This window comes from Poecilia reticulata, linkage group LG9, assembly GCF_000633615.1.
Source record: "Poecilia reticulata strain Guanapo linkage group LG9, Guppy_female_1.0+MT, whole genome shotgun sequence".
Lineage (NCBI taxonomy): Eukaryota > Metazoa > Chordata > Actinopteri > Cyprinodontiformes > Poeciliidae > Poecilia > Poecilia reticulata.
The window spans coordinates 9308519-9326705 of NC_024339.1; the positions used below are offsets into that span (position 1 = coordinate 9308519).

The 18187-nt window shown below is 39.3% G+C and overlaps 1 protein-coding gene across 2 annotated transcripts in view; it reads left to right on the plus strand.

Moving 5' to 3' along the window:
- Positions 1–13657, plus strand: part of rasgef1ba (RasGEF domain family, member 1Ba) — a 79599-nt gene extending 65942 nt beyond the window's left edge. For both annotated transcript variants that reach the window (XM_008417749.2, XM_008417750.2), the window contains 10 exons: positions 192–407; positions 797–871; positions 1709–1804; positions 2804–2906; positions 4650–4729; positions 6330–6425; positions 9799–9894; positions 10663–10786; positions 11576–11648; positions 13191–13657. In XM_008417749.2, the coding sequence (XP_008415971.1) occupies positions 192–407; positions 797–871; positions 1709–1804; positions 2804–2906; positions 4650–4729; positions 6330–6425; positions 9799–9894; positions 10663–10786; positions 11576–11648; positions 13191–13215 (984 nt within the window). In that variant the 3' untranslated portion in view covers positions 13216–13657. The remainder of the gene's footprint in view (positions 1–191; positions 408–796; positions 872–1708; positions 1805–2803; positions 2907–4649; positions 4730–6329; positions 6426–9798; positions 9895–10662; positions 10787–11575; positions 11649–13190) is intronic.
- The last annotated feature ends 4530 nt before the right edge of the window (positions 13658–18187 follow it).

The following is an 18187-nucleotide window of genomic DNA, read 5'->3' on the forward strand; positions in this document are numbered from 1 at the left end:
TTACCAAATACTTTTTTACTCTTGACTAATCTCTTGGACAGCTACTTTTTACTTTTACTCCACCCAAAAGTTGCAAACACAAATCCTTTAGAACAGGACAGCAACATCCTTGGCGTTCCAGACAATATTCCTTGTCTATTTTAGATATCAGGCTCTCAATAACCTTCCTTTCCCTTCTCTGTATGCTCCAGGTGTACAAGAAGGCGGTGGGGCAGATGAGCCAGGGTCTGATCAGGAGGCTGACGGTGCTCAGCCAGTACGAGGAGGCGCTGGTGAAGGTCAACGCCACGGCGGCGGAGCGGCTGACGGCGCTGAAGGCCAAACCCCAGGCAGCGACCCAAAGAGACTTGCTCTCCATTTGCAACGACCCCTTCACCGTCGCCCAGCAGCTCACACACATAGAGCTGGTACGCAGACGTTTACTTCCCAGTTAGATTTCTTGGCTCCTTGTCAAGGACAAATCCATCAGATTCCCAGGCGTGTTTGGCTCACAAGGCTAATTATCATAATTTGGGTTCCAACAACCCTTTTTATTTTGTTACACCCCTGGCTTTAAGTTCTCATGCCAAATATGGTTGAAACAATCAATTGGATTAATCGATTATTGAAATAATCGTCAACTAATATATTAATCGGTTACTGAGGAGAGTTGTTGATTTCCAGGCAACGAATCAATCCAGTGTGTTGGAGTTTCAGGCCTCTAACGTTGAGCAAAAATAAAGAAAAACTTCTAATATATATAGAGGAGGTTGCATCTAAAGATTAAAGGAGCAAATTTTTTCATTTCTGCTTTCAGGAGAGACTGAGTTACATCGGACCTGAAGAGTTTGTTCAGGCTTTCGTCCATAAAGACCCTCTGGACAATGACAAGGTAACAGCTTTTCTAAAAATAAACCAGCAGATAAGAAAGACTGCCCAGAGATTACTCAGTCTTTGTTCCCTGTCTGCACAGCACCCGATCCGATCTGTCTTTTTATTTTGGTTTGGAAAGCTCCAGTTTTCACTCCACACGGATCTTGAGTTGACACAACACGGTTTCTGTCTGCTGAGCAGGTCAGAGTGAGGCCAGGTGGCTTCAGACTGCAGCAGCAGACCAAATATCCACTTCACAATCACACACACGCTCACACACACCTGACTGGCTATTTCCCCAAATCATCCCAGAGTCTGGATTAAATGTGCAGCTCATCTCTTAGCAACCGCTGCTCCTAAGGGTTTGTATTGGGAAGGGGTATGTGTTTTGGGTGGCGGGCTCTCGTCTGGCGTTCGGCTGCTAGGCAACAGACCCTTTTTTTGGAAGGCGAGTTGATGGAGGGGGTTAGAGCTGCCATTGTGCCTGTGGCCAGTTTGCCTCGTACCCCCAACAAGCCCCTTCAAAAACAGAAATGACGGCGTTTGTGCATGTGTATGCGTGTGTGTGTTTGCATTTAAAATGTGCCTGGTGGGGAGAGTGGCGTAAGGCCAGAGGAATGTGTGGAATCAGATCAAGAGGAATCCACACAAAGAAGCTGAATGCAACATGGGACAACTATTGTCCTGATGGAGACACGGTGAAGTTGAGCGAGATTGGAGCTTATTTAGTTTGCTCAGTGATGCATTGACTGGGAGGGAGGAGAAAAAGGCAAATATAAGCTTTATTTCACCCATCCGGAAATGTTTCAGGTTGCAGTTACCAGCGTCACTAATAGGAAACCTGTTATTGTTGCAGAGCTGCTTCAGTGATCGCAAGAAGGCCAGCAACCTGGAAGCCTACGTGGACTGGTTCAACAGACTCAGTTATATGGTGGCCACAGAGATTTGTTTGGTGAGTGGCAAAGACTGTAGTCTTTGTTTTCCTGATTAATGATAATGAAAGCAGCAGAAATGGGAAATTATTCTAAAAGAATGCAAAAATACAAATCCCTGTAGCGTTACTGGTAGCAAATTTGGTGGAAATAATTTTCTCTCTTTCAATCTTTTCTGAATAAATTATATCTTATAACAGATGCTGGTCACACTAATTAGATTTTCTGTTAAAATGTTTTTCTAAGTTATGAAAATTAATGAATCATTCCTAAATATGCTCACAACTTTTACATTTATGGCTCAAGGAAGTATAAAACTGCTCATTTTCTAATGTTTTGTAGCAACTAATTAACTCAGCAGTGCTAACGCTAGCTTGTTTGTACAGAGAAACGTAAAAATCCCAAAAACCAAGTCACTCTATATGTAGGATAATTTCTAGATTTAGAAAAAATTTTATAAACAAATTGCAAACAATTAGGCTTTAAAAAAGTAGCTCATTGTTTTAAATCATCACTTTGTTAAGTTTTATGTAGCAGAGCTGTGCTGCCGTGAAAAATACCAAAACAAGCAGTATAACAACACCTCCTAATGTATTTGTGCAACAAAAAGCTCCACAGCTTATCAAGCAAAGGCTCATGGTTACAAACTGCTACTTTGCTAACTTTATTTAGCAGCTAACTGTGCCGCAGTGCTAATGCTAGCTTGTAAACAGAAACAATAAATGAAGATTTTATTGATTTTATGTTTGGAAGAAGCTATTTTTGACATGTCCTACCACCAGTTAAAACCAAAACGTAATATTTAAATTTGTACCTTTTTGTAGTTGTAAGTTTACTACACTAAATATAAACTTATGTTTAGTTTCTGGTCACATTGGTTCAAAAACCCCAACAAACAACAGGACAAATGAAGAAAAAACACACATGGTAGTAAAAATCTCTGCATACAAACTGACCTTAGCGTTTCTCACAGGTTTTTAATTTCCATTCATAATTCTGTACGTTTTTATTTCCCTCAGCCTGTGAAGAAGAAGCACCGAGCTCGAGTCATCGAGTTCTTCATCGACGTGGCACGTGAATGCTTCAACATCGGCAACTTTAACTCCCTCATGGCCATCATATGTGAGTTGTTTGTATTTTTTATTTACTCCCAAATCAGCTTTTTGTTTAACTGCATTGTTGAGAACTCCTCTTTCTTCTTTGTGCCAAATCTTAAGTGATTAGATTTTGTTTCTCGTTTTAGTTTGCACGACCAGTGCATCTGTGCAGCCTGAACCAATTACCAAACAGACATCCCAGATCCAACTGGGGTCTGCAAAAGACTCAATAAAAGTGTTTTAGTGGATCTCTTTAAGGAGTCTAAAAGCACTTAGTGGTGAATCTCCTTAGGCGCTGTGCTGACCTCACTGGGGGCCTGGCGAACAGCTCTTTGAGCGGCACCAGGGGAGTGGATCTGGCTCCTGTCCCTGGCCTCAGGGCAGGAGGAGAGACGGGGATGTTTGTGTCCAGAGTAAAGGGGGAAGGGGCCGAATCACAGGAGGACTGGGAACAAACCAGCCAAAGCAGATGGTCAACACTGACCAGAGAGAGAGTCGACACACAATGGAGAGGAGGGAAGATTGGAGTGCCAGCTGTCCTCTACTCGTCTCCCCTGAGAGACGGACAGAGTGCCAAAGGCAAAACTGTCTGCACCCGCGTCCTCTCCAGGGAACCACCGGGGCGAGGCATTACTGAAGTGCTTCATCCAAAAGGCTGCCTCCCCTCTGAAGGAAATATCCTTATTTACCTTCATTTACCAAGCAGGATAGTTTTAAACTTGACCAAATCTGAGGCTGGGTTTCGTTCTGCTCCAACCAGATGTGATTTGAATGTCATAGAAGGATAAAAAAGTTTTAAATTAGACTGAATACTAATGGAAAGAGAGCATCACAGCGAAAAACAAAATCTTATCCAGCATGTTTGGTCTATATTAGTACACTTGAAAAAACTACTGTAAAAGTAACTTTTCATCAGGATATCAGAGCTTTTTTTAACTCAAAAATTCTTTAATATTGCTGAAAAAGTTCGAGTTTCATTAGCAAATTATTTAACTTGTAACACTGACAAAAATGTCTTGTTGTAAGTGAAATTATCTGCCAATAAAAAAACAACTTTCATCTCTGTAAAGGACTTACTGACTCTAAACAAGCTCCTATTTCTTGCTGAAAAGTTACTCGTATGTTAGTTTTGTTTTATTTCAAGTGAACTAAGATATTTGCACTAGAAACTAGACCAAAAATATTTGGTAAGACTTTGTGATTAGAAGAAGACAACTAAACCCAAAACATCCCAGTTTACTGCTGAAAATCACAGAATCTGAGCTACGAAAGGGCTTGTTTTTACCACACCTGCTTCTGGTGGCCTTGTTCTTAGATGGAGTTACCAAGACGAGGTCAGATCCCACTTTCCTCCGCTGTGGTTTTATTTGGAAACATAACACTCAACCTGGGTGGATCGGTTCCGAGTTTCGGATTTCCACTTTCCGTGTCGGAGCTGTTTTTGTCATTCCTGCTCTGAGTGTGACCTGTAAGACACTCCAACATGCAGAGGGATTAGCATATGGGAAGCAGAGTGCTGGGAGGGGAAACGAGGCGTGCGCTGACGCTCATTGTTCCTCGGTCCTTGTAACCGGGCTGCATCAGAGGAAACAACATAAAGACTGAAAAACAGAGCAGAGCGACGATGACTGGGAGGGGAGAAGAGGAAGGGCGGAGCAGGGAAATGCCATGTGTGAATGCGATCATCTTGGCCTAAATGTGCGATCTCTTTATCTCTCATTGTGATTTTCTCTCAGTTTTTGTTTTTGTGCTTGTCCTCGCCTTGCAGCTGGGATGAACATGAGCCCCGTGTCCCGGCTGAAGAAAACCTGGAGTAAAGTCAAAACGGCCAAGTTCGACATTTTAGAGGTGAGCCTGTGATTATCACCCAAAAATGACAACATTTCATGCAATTAGAATATTTTCTATTAGACGTCTGCTCTTAAATTGTAATTTTATAATGAGACACCAGAGAAAGTGTTCAGCCCCTCCCCTGCCTGTTGCTGCATGCTGTCATCTGAAAGAAGGGCTCCACGCTTTTCCTCTTGCTTATTGAAAAACTAAAATGTTTTATATTTTAAAAGTGCAGATGACAAGTCTCTAGTGGCATTAATGTTGAGCTAACCGAGAAGCTAGCCTGATGAGCTAACTTGCTCAAAGCTTGTAAAGATATGTACCGTAGTCAATTGCTGGATTTCCATTTCAAATGTGCATAAAACCTTGTCAATATTTTGACAAGTTGAAAAAATACAGTTAAAATCACACATGAATACGTTTGTTTACACAATAAGATATTAAAATCTTGCAGCGCCATCATTCTCCTACCGCTTCCTGTCGTCTTCTTCGACTTTTCCACCAGTAGTAACATCTGGTTGTTGATCATGTGACTCATGTGATGCAAAACAAAGTCTTTCCATTGCAGTTTTTCAAAATACGCTAAATTTGATACAGCTGAAAAACCACCTCATACTAGAACAAAAACTTACTGAAAAATTTATGTTTTTTTCAAAATTGGTGAATTTTCATGAAGAAAATTAGTTTTTGTAATTCCCACTATAAGAACTTGTTTACTTTCACTAAATTTAAGTGTTAATTTTATATTTTTGCTCATGTCTGTGTTTTGAAATCAAAGTAACATTATTTACCGTAGCAGGGATCGCACATATGCCAACACAAAAAGAGCGGTTCATTTTTACCCCGTTTTAAATGCGTAAATGATGGACAAAGTTTTAAATTGTTAAAGCTTTACTTTTAAATTTCTGCAACCAACAAGAAAACTCCACGCAGATTTGTGAGTCAAGCCAACCTGAGAGTAAACGCTTTCAGCAAACAAGCAGCTCTAACAGCAAACATGCTGAACTGACAAGTCTGCAGACGGAGAGAGGGGATTGTGCAGCCAGGACGCCCCCAGATGTTGAAGGCAGACGCAGATCACTCAGCTTTCCTACGCGTCTCGGAAAGCTCTGCACACTGCAGGGAAAACACTCTGAGTGAATACCAAACACTCTCAGTCAGTCAATCTGGTAAAAGATCTGACAAGTCAGCGGGGACTCTGCAGGACCTGAAAGCTTTTCAGATGCCGCTGTTATTTTCCCTTCATGTCTCACTGGAGATGATCAGCTTTTATTCTTCAGTCATATTCATCCTCTTTAAGCGTCTTTTACCTTCCTGCTTAGTTCCTCTGGGCCCGACTGCCGTAAATCCTGGACTTTCAAGCAGAAGTTGCTGCAGTTATGCTAACTTTATAGCTCCTTTAAACTCGGGGGGTTCTCTTATTAAACTATGGGAACATGTGAATGTGGGCCCCATATGTATTTTGTTCAGGTTGGTTGGGTACTTCAGTGAACTTCAGCCTGTTTTTTAGCTCGGTTCCTGTTCGTATCGGCCCCAGATGTAAACGCTGGCTCACCCTATGCTCTCGTCTTCGCCAGATGTTGAACTGACTCTGTGTCCGTCTTCCTCTTCATAGCATCAGATGGATCCGTCAAGCAACTTCTACAACTACAGAACAGCGCTGAGAGGCGCCACGCAGAGGTCCATCACGGCCAACAGCAGCAGAGAGAAGGTGAGGCTTCAACAGAACCCGACCTGGGATCAAACCCCAGTCTTTGTGACGTTTACTCCAGAAACGCAGGAGTAAACGATCCGACTCACCCAGCAGCCTCAGACATGAAAGTCTGAACATCTGGGCTGCAGACTTAACATTTACATTTCAGACATCTGCCTGAGATTCCGCTACAACTAACGATTATTTTAGTTATTGATTATTCTGGTGATTAATCGATTGTTCTGATGATTAATTGATTAATCAAATAAGAAATTTGACAAATTTGGCAGAATTTTCATTTCACTTATAACTATTTCAAACAACATTAGAAATAGATTAAAATATGCAACTGAACAACTAATCTAATTATTTTTAAGTAAGAAAATAAACATTTTATTTCCTTAATTATTTGTAGCAAAGGATGAACCTGCAACTAAAGTTTATTTTATCATAAATACCAATATGTAGAGTTTTGATCTAGATACTGGTCTATGCATGTTCTTTCAGCAAACTGCCTTTTTTTGAGTGTACATTCTCCAGTTCATGATTAATCGATTACTTCAATAATCGATTAATCATGATTAATAAAAAAAAAAAAACGTTTCAGTTCTAGTCTGATACTACCTAAATGAGTAACGGGGGTTTGTGTCTCCTTCAACCAGCGTTCCTCTTTCGTAAAAAGTTCATATATTTATGAAGGGAAGGAAAAACAAACGTCTGGTTGTGTCTGGTTGGCGTCTGCACGCCGCGTCCCCGCCGTGTTTACGCCACCAGCAGCATCCCCAGACGACTCGGCCTCCGCAGTCAGGAGGTTGCATAACGGCGCAGCTCGGAGTGGACACGGTGACCGAGTCACAAGAGGAGGGGGTCCTGTCCAACATGGCCGCCTGCCAGATCACATAGCGTTCTCTGACGGTCCCCTCCTCCTTCGAGCTTCCTCTCACGAACATTTTATTAACTGAGACGGATTGTTCTGTCAATATCCACGCGGCTCCCGGAGTTATTTTGGAGCGAAGATATCCAAACATTCCAGGCTGAGAGGCCGAGGTCATGAAACGGAAAGTTCCCAAGCAGTCTGGTATGTTCCTGCTGGTGACTTCTCCTGTTGGGAAGGTTTGTTTATGACCTTCAAACCGCAGCAGATCAACAGAGGCTTCAGTTCAACCCCACTTCAGCTGCTTTTACTGATTTGAAACGTCAAACATTTGTTTCCCTGCTGACTCGTTGTTGCTGTTTTGCAAACTGCAAATCTGAAACAGACTTGGTGTGTCTGATGTTTGGCTGTGTAGCAACAGTCCTCTGCGACGTTTCACTGAAAGGAATGCAGAGAATATTCCAGGATCCGCCTCTAATGCAGATTTTAAAATGTTTGAAAAACATTTAATCTGCTTGCCTTTAGAACAAATTAACTTCAATTTGTAAACTGATATAAAAAAAATGTAATTCTTTCATGAACTTTCTTAACCTTGTTTATGATAAGTTACATTTTGGCAGATTATTTCACTTATAACAAGACATTTGTCCCATGGTGTAAGTGACATAATCTGCCAAGGGAACAAGAACTTTTTCATCAATACTAACGAAATATTGACTCTAAACAAGCTCCTATTTCCTGCTCAAACATTACTTGTAAGTTAATTTAGTATTATTTCAAGTGTGATCATATTTTAGCACTAGAAATGGGATAAACTGACTGGTAAAATGTTTTTGTTTGGTTTCTTCCTTGTTTCCTTCTTCTCTTCCTGCTGCCTTCAATCTTTCTTTTCTTCCTCCCTTCCTTCGAGTTTATTTATTTCCAGCTTCCATATTTAGATCCTGCTCACTATAAAATAATGAGCGTTTCCGTGTTACACTGTAAAATAAACATTGAGGACTAATAATCTGGAAACTTGCTGCTCCCACCCAGAGTTGAATGTTTGTTAGGATGCTCACATGTGCGCGCTCACGAGTGTGTCCTGGTAAACATCATCCGACCCCTGCAGATCCTCGTAGATCATCGTGTTCCAGATTCATGACCTCTCAGAGACACGGTTCAGTCAGCTGCTCCCAGATTTTCCCAGAAACATGTTTACAGTTGAAGTCACCCTGGAAGGGAGGCGAATCTGCAGGCTTTGAGAAGGGAACAGAAAAACAGAAGGAGGGTGTGGTGGCTTCAGACGTGACGTCCGACTGGATGATTTTAAGCGTGTAATACACAAAGAATTCAAACCAAACAGCTTTTGATAGCTGCTGCTGCTGCTCTGGTGGCTCCTAAAAGCATGGCGTCATAAATGTTTGATGGGTGGGGGGAAGTCAGGAAAGAGGTGACAGACTGGGGGGGCTTTTTTAGGTCAGTGTGGCAGCTTCCTGCAGACGCCACTAATGTAAGAGAGAAAACAGTGTTGGATGTTAATTCTTAGTGGCGTTTAATCACCTGATGTCTTCTGCAATGGAGGGAAATCCTCTTTAAGTGTAACATGAATTAATCAGATCTTCGTTTAGATGTGCGGTGACCTAAATCGTTGTTTTGATTATAAATGTTTCAAAGGGATTTCTTCTTCTGTGGAAAATTCACCTTTTACAATAAGACATTTTGCCACCGGGAGCAAAATTGCTAAGTTGAAACAAAGCTAGTATATTTTTAAAACATTTTTTAAAAGATGTTTTTGTGCCTTTTTACTTTTATCTGTCTACTTTAGTTTTACTATAAATAAAAAAAAACATTATTTGCAGATTTACTAAGACTAAAACATGTTTCAAGAAATATGTTTTATTAGAAAAATACTTAGAATACAGAGATTTTTTGTTTTATAAAAGATAAAAATAATGCAGTGTGATTTTTATTAAAAGTTTGACTATTTTGTTGGATTTTTAGTTCAAAACATCTGATTAAGTGGTTAAATTTTTCAGTTAGTTTCTCAGGGGGGCTGAATACTTTTGCACTTTTCATTTGTTTTATTTGCAAAAAAAAGAAAATCTTTTGAATCATGTATAATTTTCTTTCTACTTAACATTGTGTAACACTTTTGGTTCGTCTTTAACATAAAATTTCAATTAGACATGTTTATGTTTGAGGTTGCAATGTGACAAAACACACAAAACATTCGAGGGGTATGAATACTTTTGCGAGCCTTTGAACCCAGTAGAAGACAAGCCCACAGTTTGTACATTTCTGGGTTGATTGGATCCTTATTTGCGTTGTAAGATTTACAATCTATTTTTTGAAGATGTTTCTTTGTAAAAAAAAAAAAAAAAAGGCCCAAAACCCAACTGTGCTTGCAGATCAGATTTGCTCCATTCTAGAGTTTAACCTGCTCTGCAATAAGAGGTGAAACCAGGTGTTTGTAACAAAGCATCAAAGGGAAATCCCCACTTAAATCTCCCTCTTTGTTCCCTCCCTGCTGTCTTCCAGATCGTCATCCCGTTCTTCAGCCTGCTCATTAAAGACATCTACTTTCTCAACGAGGGATGCGCCAGCCGGCTGCAGAACGGCCTCATCAACTTCAAGGTAAACTCAAATTTCCCCCTGAACGCTAAAAAAACAACAGAGGTAGTTTCCCCAGCGACAGACTTTGCCACACTCTGACTTTTTAATGTCACAAACTATTGAAATAGTTACTTCACATGGCAACAAGTGACTGTTATGTGTTACCACTTCCCTAAAAACCAAAGAAGAAGAGGGAAGTAGGACCTGGATGTCTGAACTTCAGCTGTGTTTCCATGGAACATACATGACTCTGACCAAATATTATTTCCACTTACATTCTGCCACATGGTTATTTTAAGGTTTCACACCTTCCTGTGAAACTTTGCTCAGGCTTTTACTCTGCCTGTCACCATGTTAAGATGTGTTAAAGCTATATTTGAACACATTAACACCTCAGAACAGCCAACACGGTGCAGCATGTCAGGCTAAGGTTGTTTCTGCAGAACTTACAAAGTATTTTAGTCTAGTTTCCAGTGCAAATATCTTGGTAGATTTTAAAACTATCTTACGAGTAACCTTTCAACAAGATAAAGAAACTTATTAATAGTCAATAATTTCTTAGCACTCACACTCCCTTAATTGGTGATTCTAAAAAAGCTCCCAAAGTTGTTGAGAAGTTACGTCTGAAGTTAGTTTTGTTTTATTTCTAGTGTACTAAGATAATTGGACTAGAAATTAGACAAAAATAGTTGCCAAGATTTTGTGTTTTACAGTGTTCTCCTTTAACATTTGGCTTATTTAAAGTGTTAGAGGTTTTGACTAATAATCTCTCGTATGATTATGTTCCAGAAATTCTGGGAACTCGCCAAACAAGTGAGTGAGTTCATGACCTGGAAGCAAGTGGAGTGTCCGTTTGAGAAGGACCGCAAGATCCTGCAGTACCTGCTGACCGCGCCTGTGTTTACTGAAGATGGTGAGCAGATCATTTCAGGAATTACTGACTTCCCTGAACTCACAAACATCATTTAGTCCATGTTAAACATGTTTACATCCATAAGCTGAACTTTAGTCTCAGTAATCAACAAAGCTTAGGTCCAACCTGGGTAGAACTCAATAATTAAAGTGATATCAAAGCTAATCTTGGCATCCACTGGTTTTTCCAGGAGTAAAATTTAAGTCCAGCTTCAGGTTTTAGCTCTCTTACTTGTCACTGGTTCCCTTGGTGACCAAACACACCCACAGGTCATCAAAGGTAATAAATAAGGAGAAATTGGAGGTTTCAGTTCAGTTCTTTTAGATATTCCAGTATTAATTTTAAAAAATCTACATCGGGTATTAAATAATCTAATTCTATGATTTGTGCTCTGAACAACATCACACTTTATTAATTATTTACATTATATTTGTAATTCCTAATTGCACTAATTTAAAAGGTTTGCTGCAGTTTAGTCAGTTTCAGTTTCTTTATTATTTATTTTAATTTGCTGTTCTCCTAACTGAACAGATTGAAGTGCTTTTTAAATGTTTGAACTTGTGAAGCCATTGGTGTGTATACATGTGCTGTTCTGGTGCAGTTACTAAATACATTTTTAGTTCAGTACATTTATGTACGCATTTAGAAAAAGAAATGTTTTAAGTCAATTCAGCACCGATCGGATCTAAACCTGAGATATCGGTACTGGAAGTGAAAAAAGTGGATTTTATTTCTTGTTGGGAATCCGCTCATCAATAAAACACAACGATTTCCTTTCATTTTCTGCAGCTCTGTATCTGGCATCGTACGAGAGCGAAGGTCCCGAGAACAACATGGAGAAGGACAGATGGAAGTCTCTGAGGTGTGTATGACCTTCCTCCTCCTCATCGCCCTCTCTGTACGCTGTGGGGATTTTCAATCGCAGCGAACAGAATCACATCCCCCCCGACCGGGCTGACCACAGGGATGTAGGTCAGGATGGGAGGCTGACCTCTCGCACTGCTCAGTAAACACACACACAGTGCCAGCGCTCGCCTCCACTGCTGATCAAAACGCTCTCTTCTTGTCTAAGTCTCACATTCTGCAGTCAGTTTATCAGTCAATAAGGATGTTTTCCAATGACTGATGAGGTGTTCCTGTTCCTTTAGTAGAACAAAGAATCTCTGATACTGCAGAACAACTCATCTGTCTGCATTAAAATATTCAACATCCATAGGTCAGAAGGTCAGAACAAATCACAAGACGTTTTAATTTTGACTCAAAGGTCATATAATCACTCCTAGTTGTTGCCGGACTTGTAACTGAGCTCAGTGTTGGTAACAAGAGCCGATAACTTTTGAAATCCTTCCACGTATTAGAGCAGCACGTCTGTGAAGCTCCACTGCCCCCTAGTGGACAGGAAACAGTACAATCTTAAAACTGATGGGAGTCCGATTCAGATCATTTTGGTAAATTTACAACATTACTAAAAAGGAAACAAAATAAAAGGCTATTTTGTAAAACATTAATTTTCCAAATAAGAGGTCTGTGTTTCCATTACAGAAAACTCAACGTTTCCCAGTAATAAAACCCCAAAATACTGCTTTAATTCATCATGATCAATAAAATATAAATAAATACATCTACTGCAACTATGTAGTATTTCTAAAAATTAATTAACCATAAATAAAACTAACAGCAAAGAATGTAATAACAGTATTACATACATTATAGTTAATGTAGCTACAATACTGATTATTATGTATCCTATCTGCCATTAACAGAAAAAATCTCCCAGCTTTACTAATTAAAAAAAAAAGATAAATATCATTGTTATAGTTAACTTATATTATGCCTTCATTATTTAGGAATATTTCTTCTACGCTGCACTTTTTACTTTTGAGTAATTTTAATATGGAGTATCGCTGCTCTTTCTTGAGTAACATTCCTGGATTTTCTAACTACTGAATGAAAAGCAACAAGTTTTAACCAAAACAATAATAATCACCAGATACTGACACACACCTGCAGTTTTTATTAAAGTTTTACACATTTTATATTGAAAGAAACTGATAAAAAAAATTTTTACTTACATAAATAATTGTCATTTTAGTCTTTAAAATACAATTTCCACTTACCTTTATATATTTTGTTCCGTCTGATGATGTAATCTTTAAATATTAAATGATTGATGATTTGATCAGTTACTTGGACTTTTTACCAAACACTTTTTTACTCTTACTTAACTCATTTTTTTTTGGATGGCTACTTTTTACTTGAGTAAAAAGATGTTAAAGTAGTGCTACTTTTACTTCAACACAATTTTTGGTTACTCTACCCTCCTATGATGTCACATCCTGCTGTCGGGGTTCAGTTGCTAACTGGCCTTTCTGTACTTACGTGCCTCTGTGTGTTTCCTTTGCAGAGCCACTCTGCTGAGCAGAGTTTAAAGCTGAAGGAAGACAAACCCAACAGGCGGGACGCACTCTGTCCACTCTGCTGTTGTCCAAGCAAAGTATCCCAATCTCCGAAGGGAAACGACAATCTCTCCTCAGACTGTGGAGGACTTTGAATGTTCCCCTCCCCAGCACTGAGCTGTGCTTACGACCCTGCGTCCTCCATGCTGTATATTTGAAGACAGCTGTTTTTCATCTCTTTGTATGACTTTATAGTCGTTTTGTTAAAGACACACTACAGACCTTCAGGGTGAAAAAGAAGGTTTATCTTTCTGTGTGCAGGTTGGGGCTTGTTGCGCCCCCTGCTGTTTTAATACTTTTAATATTGCGTTAGCTGCTGGTCAGCTAGCAACACAGATACGCTACACACCTTCTGGTTCCTGATGCCAGCATTCTCTGCACAGAGAAGCCAAACCTTAATGCTGTAGTTCACTAAGACAGCATTTTGTCCAGTTTTCCAGTTCAACTTTCCCCCATCCCATAACGTTTGGTTAGTGACTAACAGTGGCTGTGTTTCCATTAAAATGTGCGCAAAACTTAATATTAATATTACGCTGATGTTGGAAAAAAATTCTCAAGTTTCTATTAAATAAGAAACGCAATCAAACTCCCACATGAATAAGCTTGTTCACACGACGTCATTAAAAAAAACATGATCCTCCAACTACTTCCTGTTGTTTTCTTCTTCTTCTTCTTATGCGCCAGTGGCAACATCCGGTTGTTGCTCATGTGTCTCGTGCAAAGCGAAGTCACATGATCAAAACCCCTCATTTTAGCGCCAAAACTTTATCAATATACATTTTTTTAATTGTCGTGTTTCCCTTAAGCTAATTAATTTTCAACAAGTCAAATTGCGCAATTCTACGGTCAATGGAAACGCAGCTACTCTGGTTGTGATGCGTGTTAAAAAGAAATGCACTGGCTGTATTTAAAAAAGATATTTGTTTTTGTAGATGAGAACTTTTCAAAGTAGGAAGCAACACTTATTTAAATCCTGGCTGAATGGTTGAGTGGATAAATGTTTTTAGAGGACGGCTGTTCAGACGCGGCCTTCTGCTGCTGAGGTTTCGTGCTGCCCCCTGGTGGCCGGTGCAGAAAAATGAATTTGTTTTGCGTGTTTGAAAATGTGTTTCATATTTGTTTTATTTATGAATGTGTGCAGTCACGTTATGTTTTCACCTTATTTAATTTTGTACTAGCTACATAACATCCTTCAGTATGTTTAGCCCTCAGATGTTTGTTGGATATTTTTATGAAACTTGTTTTTTTCAAGGTACCTGATCAGAGGATGAAGTTAAATGTGTTTTTTTGACTGATGTCTGCGTCGCCTGGACTGTTTCCACACAGATTCCTGTTTTAGCTATTTGTGTCACTTTGTCACTCCCTCCCTGTGTTAATGATCCATTTGTACTTGTGTCACTGAAACAGAGTAGAGAAGCAGTTTATAACTGATTTAGTTGTGTTCAAAAGAGAAAGTTAATAAATTGTTTTGACTCATCAAATGACATTTTGATCTGTTATTACCTCCTATATCAGTTCTACTATGTGTTGTGCAATAAAATGCTTGGTTTGGCATAAAAAGCTATTAGAATAGAATAGACATTTATCTTTACTGTCAGCTTTTTTAGCATTAGCTGCTAAAGCTAAGACCTGTTTCATGTATGTTAGTGTAAGAAAAGGAAAACTCCAGTAAAAAGCTCACATTGAGTGAATAAAATGATTCCTTATCAGTTATCAATCTTACATAACAGATGTCTCAGGGTAAATGGCCTGGCAATGATTTAAACAATGCTTCTATGGTTTTATCCTGAACTACTTTTCTCTGCCCAGATACAACCTCTCACACTGCAAAAATACAAAATCTTGCCAAGTATTTTTGGTCTGGTTTCTACTGCAAATGTCTTAAACCATTTGAAATAAGACAAAATCTTCAAAGTGGGTTTTTATTTTACTTTGCAAAGAAGCTCAAAATTGACTAAGCTCAAAACATATATAAAAGTTCCATAAAAGAGTGAATATAATTTTGCTTAAAGCGACTTACGGAAAATGATTAAAGCAGATGAAGAATAAACACCTTGATTCTGCAAACTGACCTAAAGACAAAAACATGAGAACAACTTAGACACAGTTTACACGCTAAAGGGGAAACAGAATTAAACATCAATACTAACAGCAATAAATAACCTAACTAAACGTAAAACTAACTTTTCCACAATTTTCAACAACGCAAAGAAAATGTATCTGTTTATTTTTTATGTTTTTTGCTTTAAAACCTAAAAGATACGTTTTTATTCACAACAAATTTACTATAGTAGATATTTCTAAAAAATAGTTCTCGTTTTTCAAATAATCAGGTAACATTTGTGTCTCTGCATGGAGTTTATTTAGTTAAAATGAGACTGGAACTGGGCTGCACAGTGGAGCAGTTGGTAGAGCTGTTGCCTTGCAGCAAGGAGGTTCTGGGTTCGATTCCCGGTCTTTCTGCATGGAGTTTGCATGTTCTCCCTGTGCATGGTGGGTTTTCTCCGGGTACTCCGGTTTCCTCCCACAGTCCAAAACATGACTGTCAGGTTAATTGGCTTCTCCAAATTGCCCCTAGGTGTGAGTGTGTGTGTGCATGGTTGTTTGTCCTGTGTGTCTCTGTGTTGCCCTGCGACAGACTGCCGACCTGTCCAGGGTGACCCCGCCTCTCGCCCGGTACGCCAGCTGGAGAGGCACCAGCAACCCTCCCGACCTCACTGAGGGACAAGGGTGTAAAGAAAATGGATGGATGGATGGACAGAGACCGAAACTGAAAGATGAACCTCAAAGAAATAAAAGCAGCTCTTTGGCTCCACCTGGTGCCCAGATTGTGTAAGTGCAAATCGCATTGCACACATAACTTCTTAGGAAATAAGCTTTTCCGTCCAGCTTGGATCTTTATCACAGTACACACATTTAGTCAGCATTATATCTGCAGCAACAAAATAAATGATTTATTTGTATTTATTTTGCAAAATGCATTGTAGTGTTATGATATTGTTGGGACAGCAGGAAGTGATGACCTGCCACCAGGGCTGGTTCAAGACGACTTCAGGCCCGTCTTCCTGATTATGGCATCATAACCTGGAGATGGTTTCACCGCCACACCAAAACATCTGTTTTTGTTTTGTTTTATTTTGTTGATTATTTTTCTGTTGAATAACCCAAGTTAATTTGAGCTGGAGGTCCCACAGGGATGGATCCAAAATGTCCTTCTGGGTTTTTTGGCTCAGTCCAGTCTGTCAAGAACAGCAAGTCGTTCAGGTTCTAAAGAAACAAAGCAACCCAAGACTATTATATTATCATACTACCACCAAGTTTGACTGCTGATATGCTACAAAATGACACTTTGAGCCTGGAAAACACATAATACTGCCCCTTTAAAATGGGAGTGTGATTATATTTTCTCATAAACCCATGTCGGTTTTGATCAGATTTCTTCAAATGATTCATGAAACCATCAATTTAATAATTCACAATGTATTTAGGCAGGTTGCCTTTGTCTGAAATGATCAAAAAAGCAAAAAGAAAATAAATCTGATGAGTGTTAACCAATAAAAGCCTGATTAGTGCGTCTCCTTTTGTATTTCATCAGAAATCGGAAGATCCTGTTGAAGTTGGGAATGTTGAGGAACGTCTGTTCATCAACACAAATTCTGGATGTAACACAAATTTAAAAAATGAGATCACACCAGATTTGACAGTAGGAAGTACAACTGCTCCAAGCTTCCATACAGATGCACAAATAAGATGTGGGGAAGATTTAAACGCTGGTGATGCAACAGCTGAGTCACCAAAACAATCATAGGTAGACGGTAAATATTACAACGTCAGGAAAACAGATTTGGTGTTTCTGTTTGTCTTCTTCCCTCATTTTTTGCTTGTTGACTGAAAGCACATCCTCAGATCTCCTCTCAGGTTTAGGCTGGGCACCAGTGACCTGGATTATTGTTCCCTTGTGACCTCAGCGGTGCAGATGAATCAGTGCTGGCCACCTGCCACCATTGTTCTTTTTCTGTCAATGGAATCAGCTGCAGGCCACACAACTCATCACAGGCTGGGAAAACCAATGAATCGCTGGTGGGTGTGAAGGACCGCAGCATCCAGGCATTTACATCTGTGAAAATCAAAATGCATAATATCCAAAGAGGGTAATGCAGCTGGGGGTCAATGCATTATCATGCTGAGTGTTTGAGCTACCCCATTGTTCCTCTCTTACCTGTTTATTGAATTTCATGCTCTTATGAAATCGGTTATTTTAATAACAGTGCAAATGACAAAAAACCCACAGAAAAGCTTCAGCCAACCTTCTGATTGTGGAGCATTTTAACCTGTTGTTGAAATCCCTCCATAATAAATCAAAAAGGTGCAACTATTTCTGAAAAAACCTTGACACTTTATGGCATCTCATAGGTTTTATATGATATCTGATGACAAATCAACTTTGTTTTTGATCAGTGATTCAAACGGAATAAAATAAAAATGGATGAAATTAGTTTTGCAATGTAATTACTGTAAAAAAAAAAAAAAGTTTGGACATCTGCATTAAGCAACAGATAGTTTGGTCCAGTTGTTCTGAACAAACTGCTGAATCCATCTGAAGTCTGGATGAGTGGATGAATATATGAATGGATGGATGGATGGATGGATAGATGGATTAAAGGATAGATGAATTAATTAAAGAACGATACATGGATGTTGGATGTATGAATGAATGGATGAATTAATTGACTGATGGATGGATGATGGATGGATGAATAAACTGAGATTTGAATGTCTGTTTAAAATATTTTTCCCAGTGTTGTGCTTTTTAAAAATTAAAAAAAATATATATTTCTGATATTTGCATGTTGTGAATAAAAATGGATTTATTCACATAATTTCTCAAGTGAAATCGACGCTGACGTCAGCTACGGTGTCCGCGCGCCTGACAACGCACCACTCA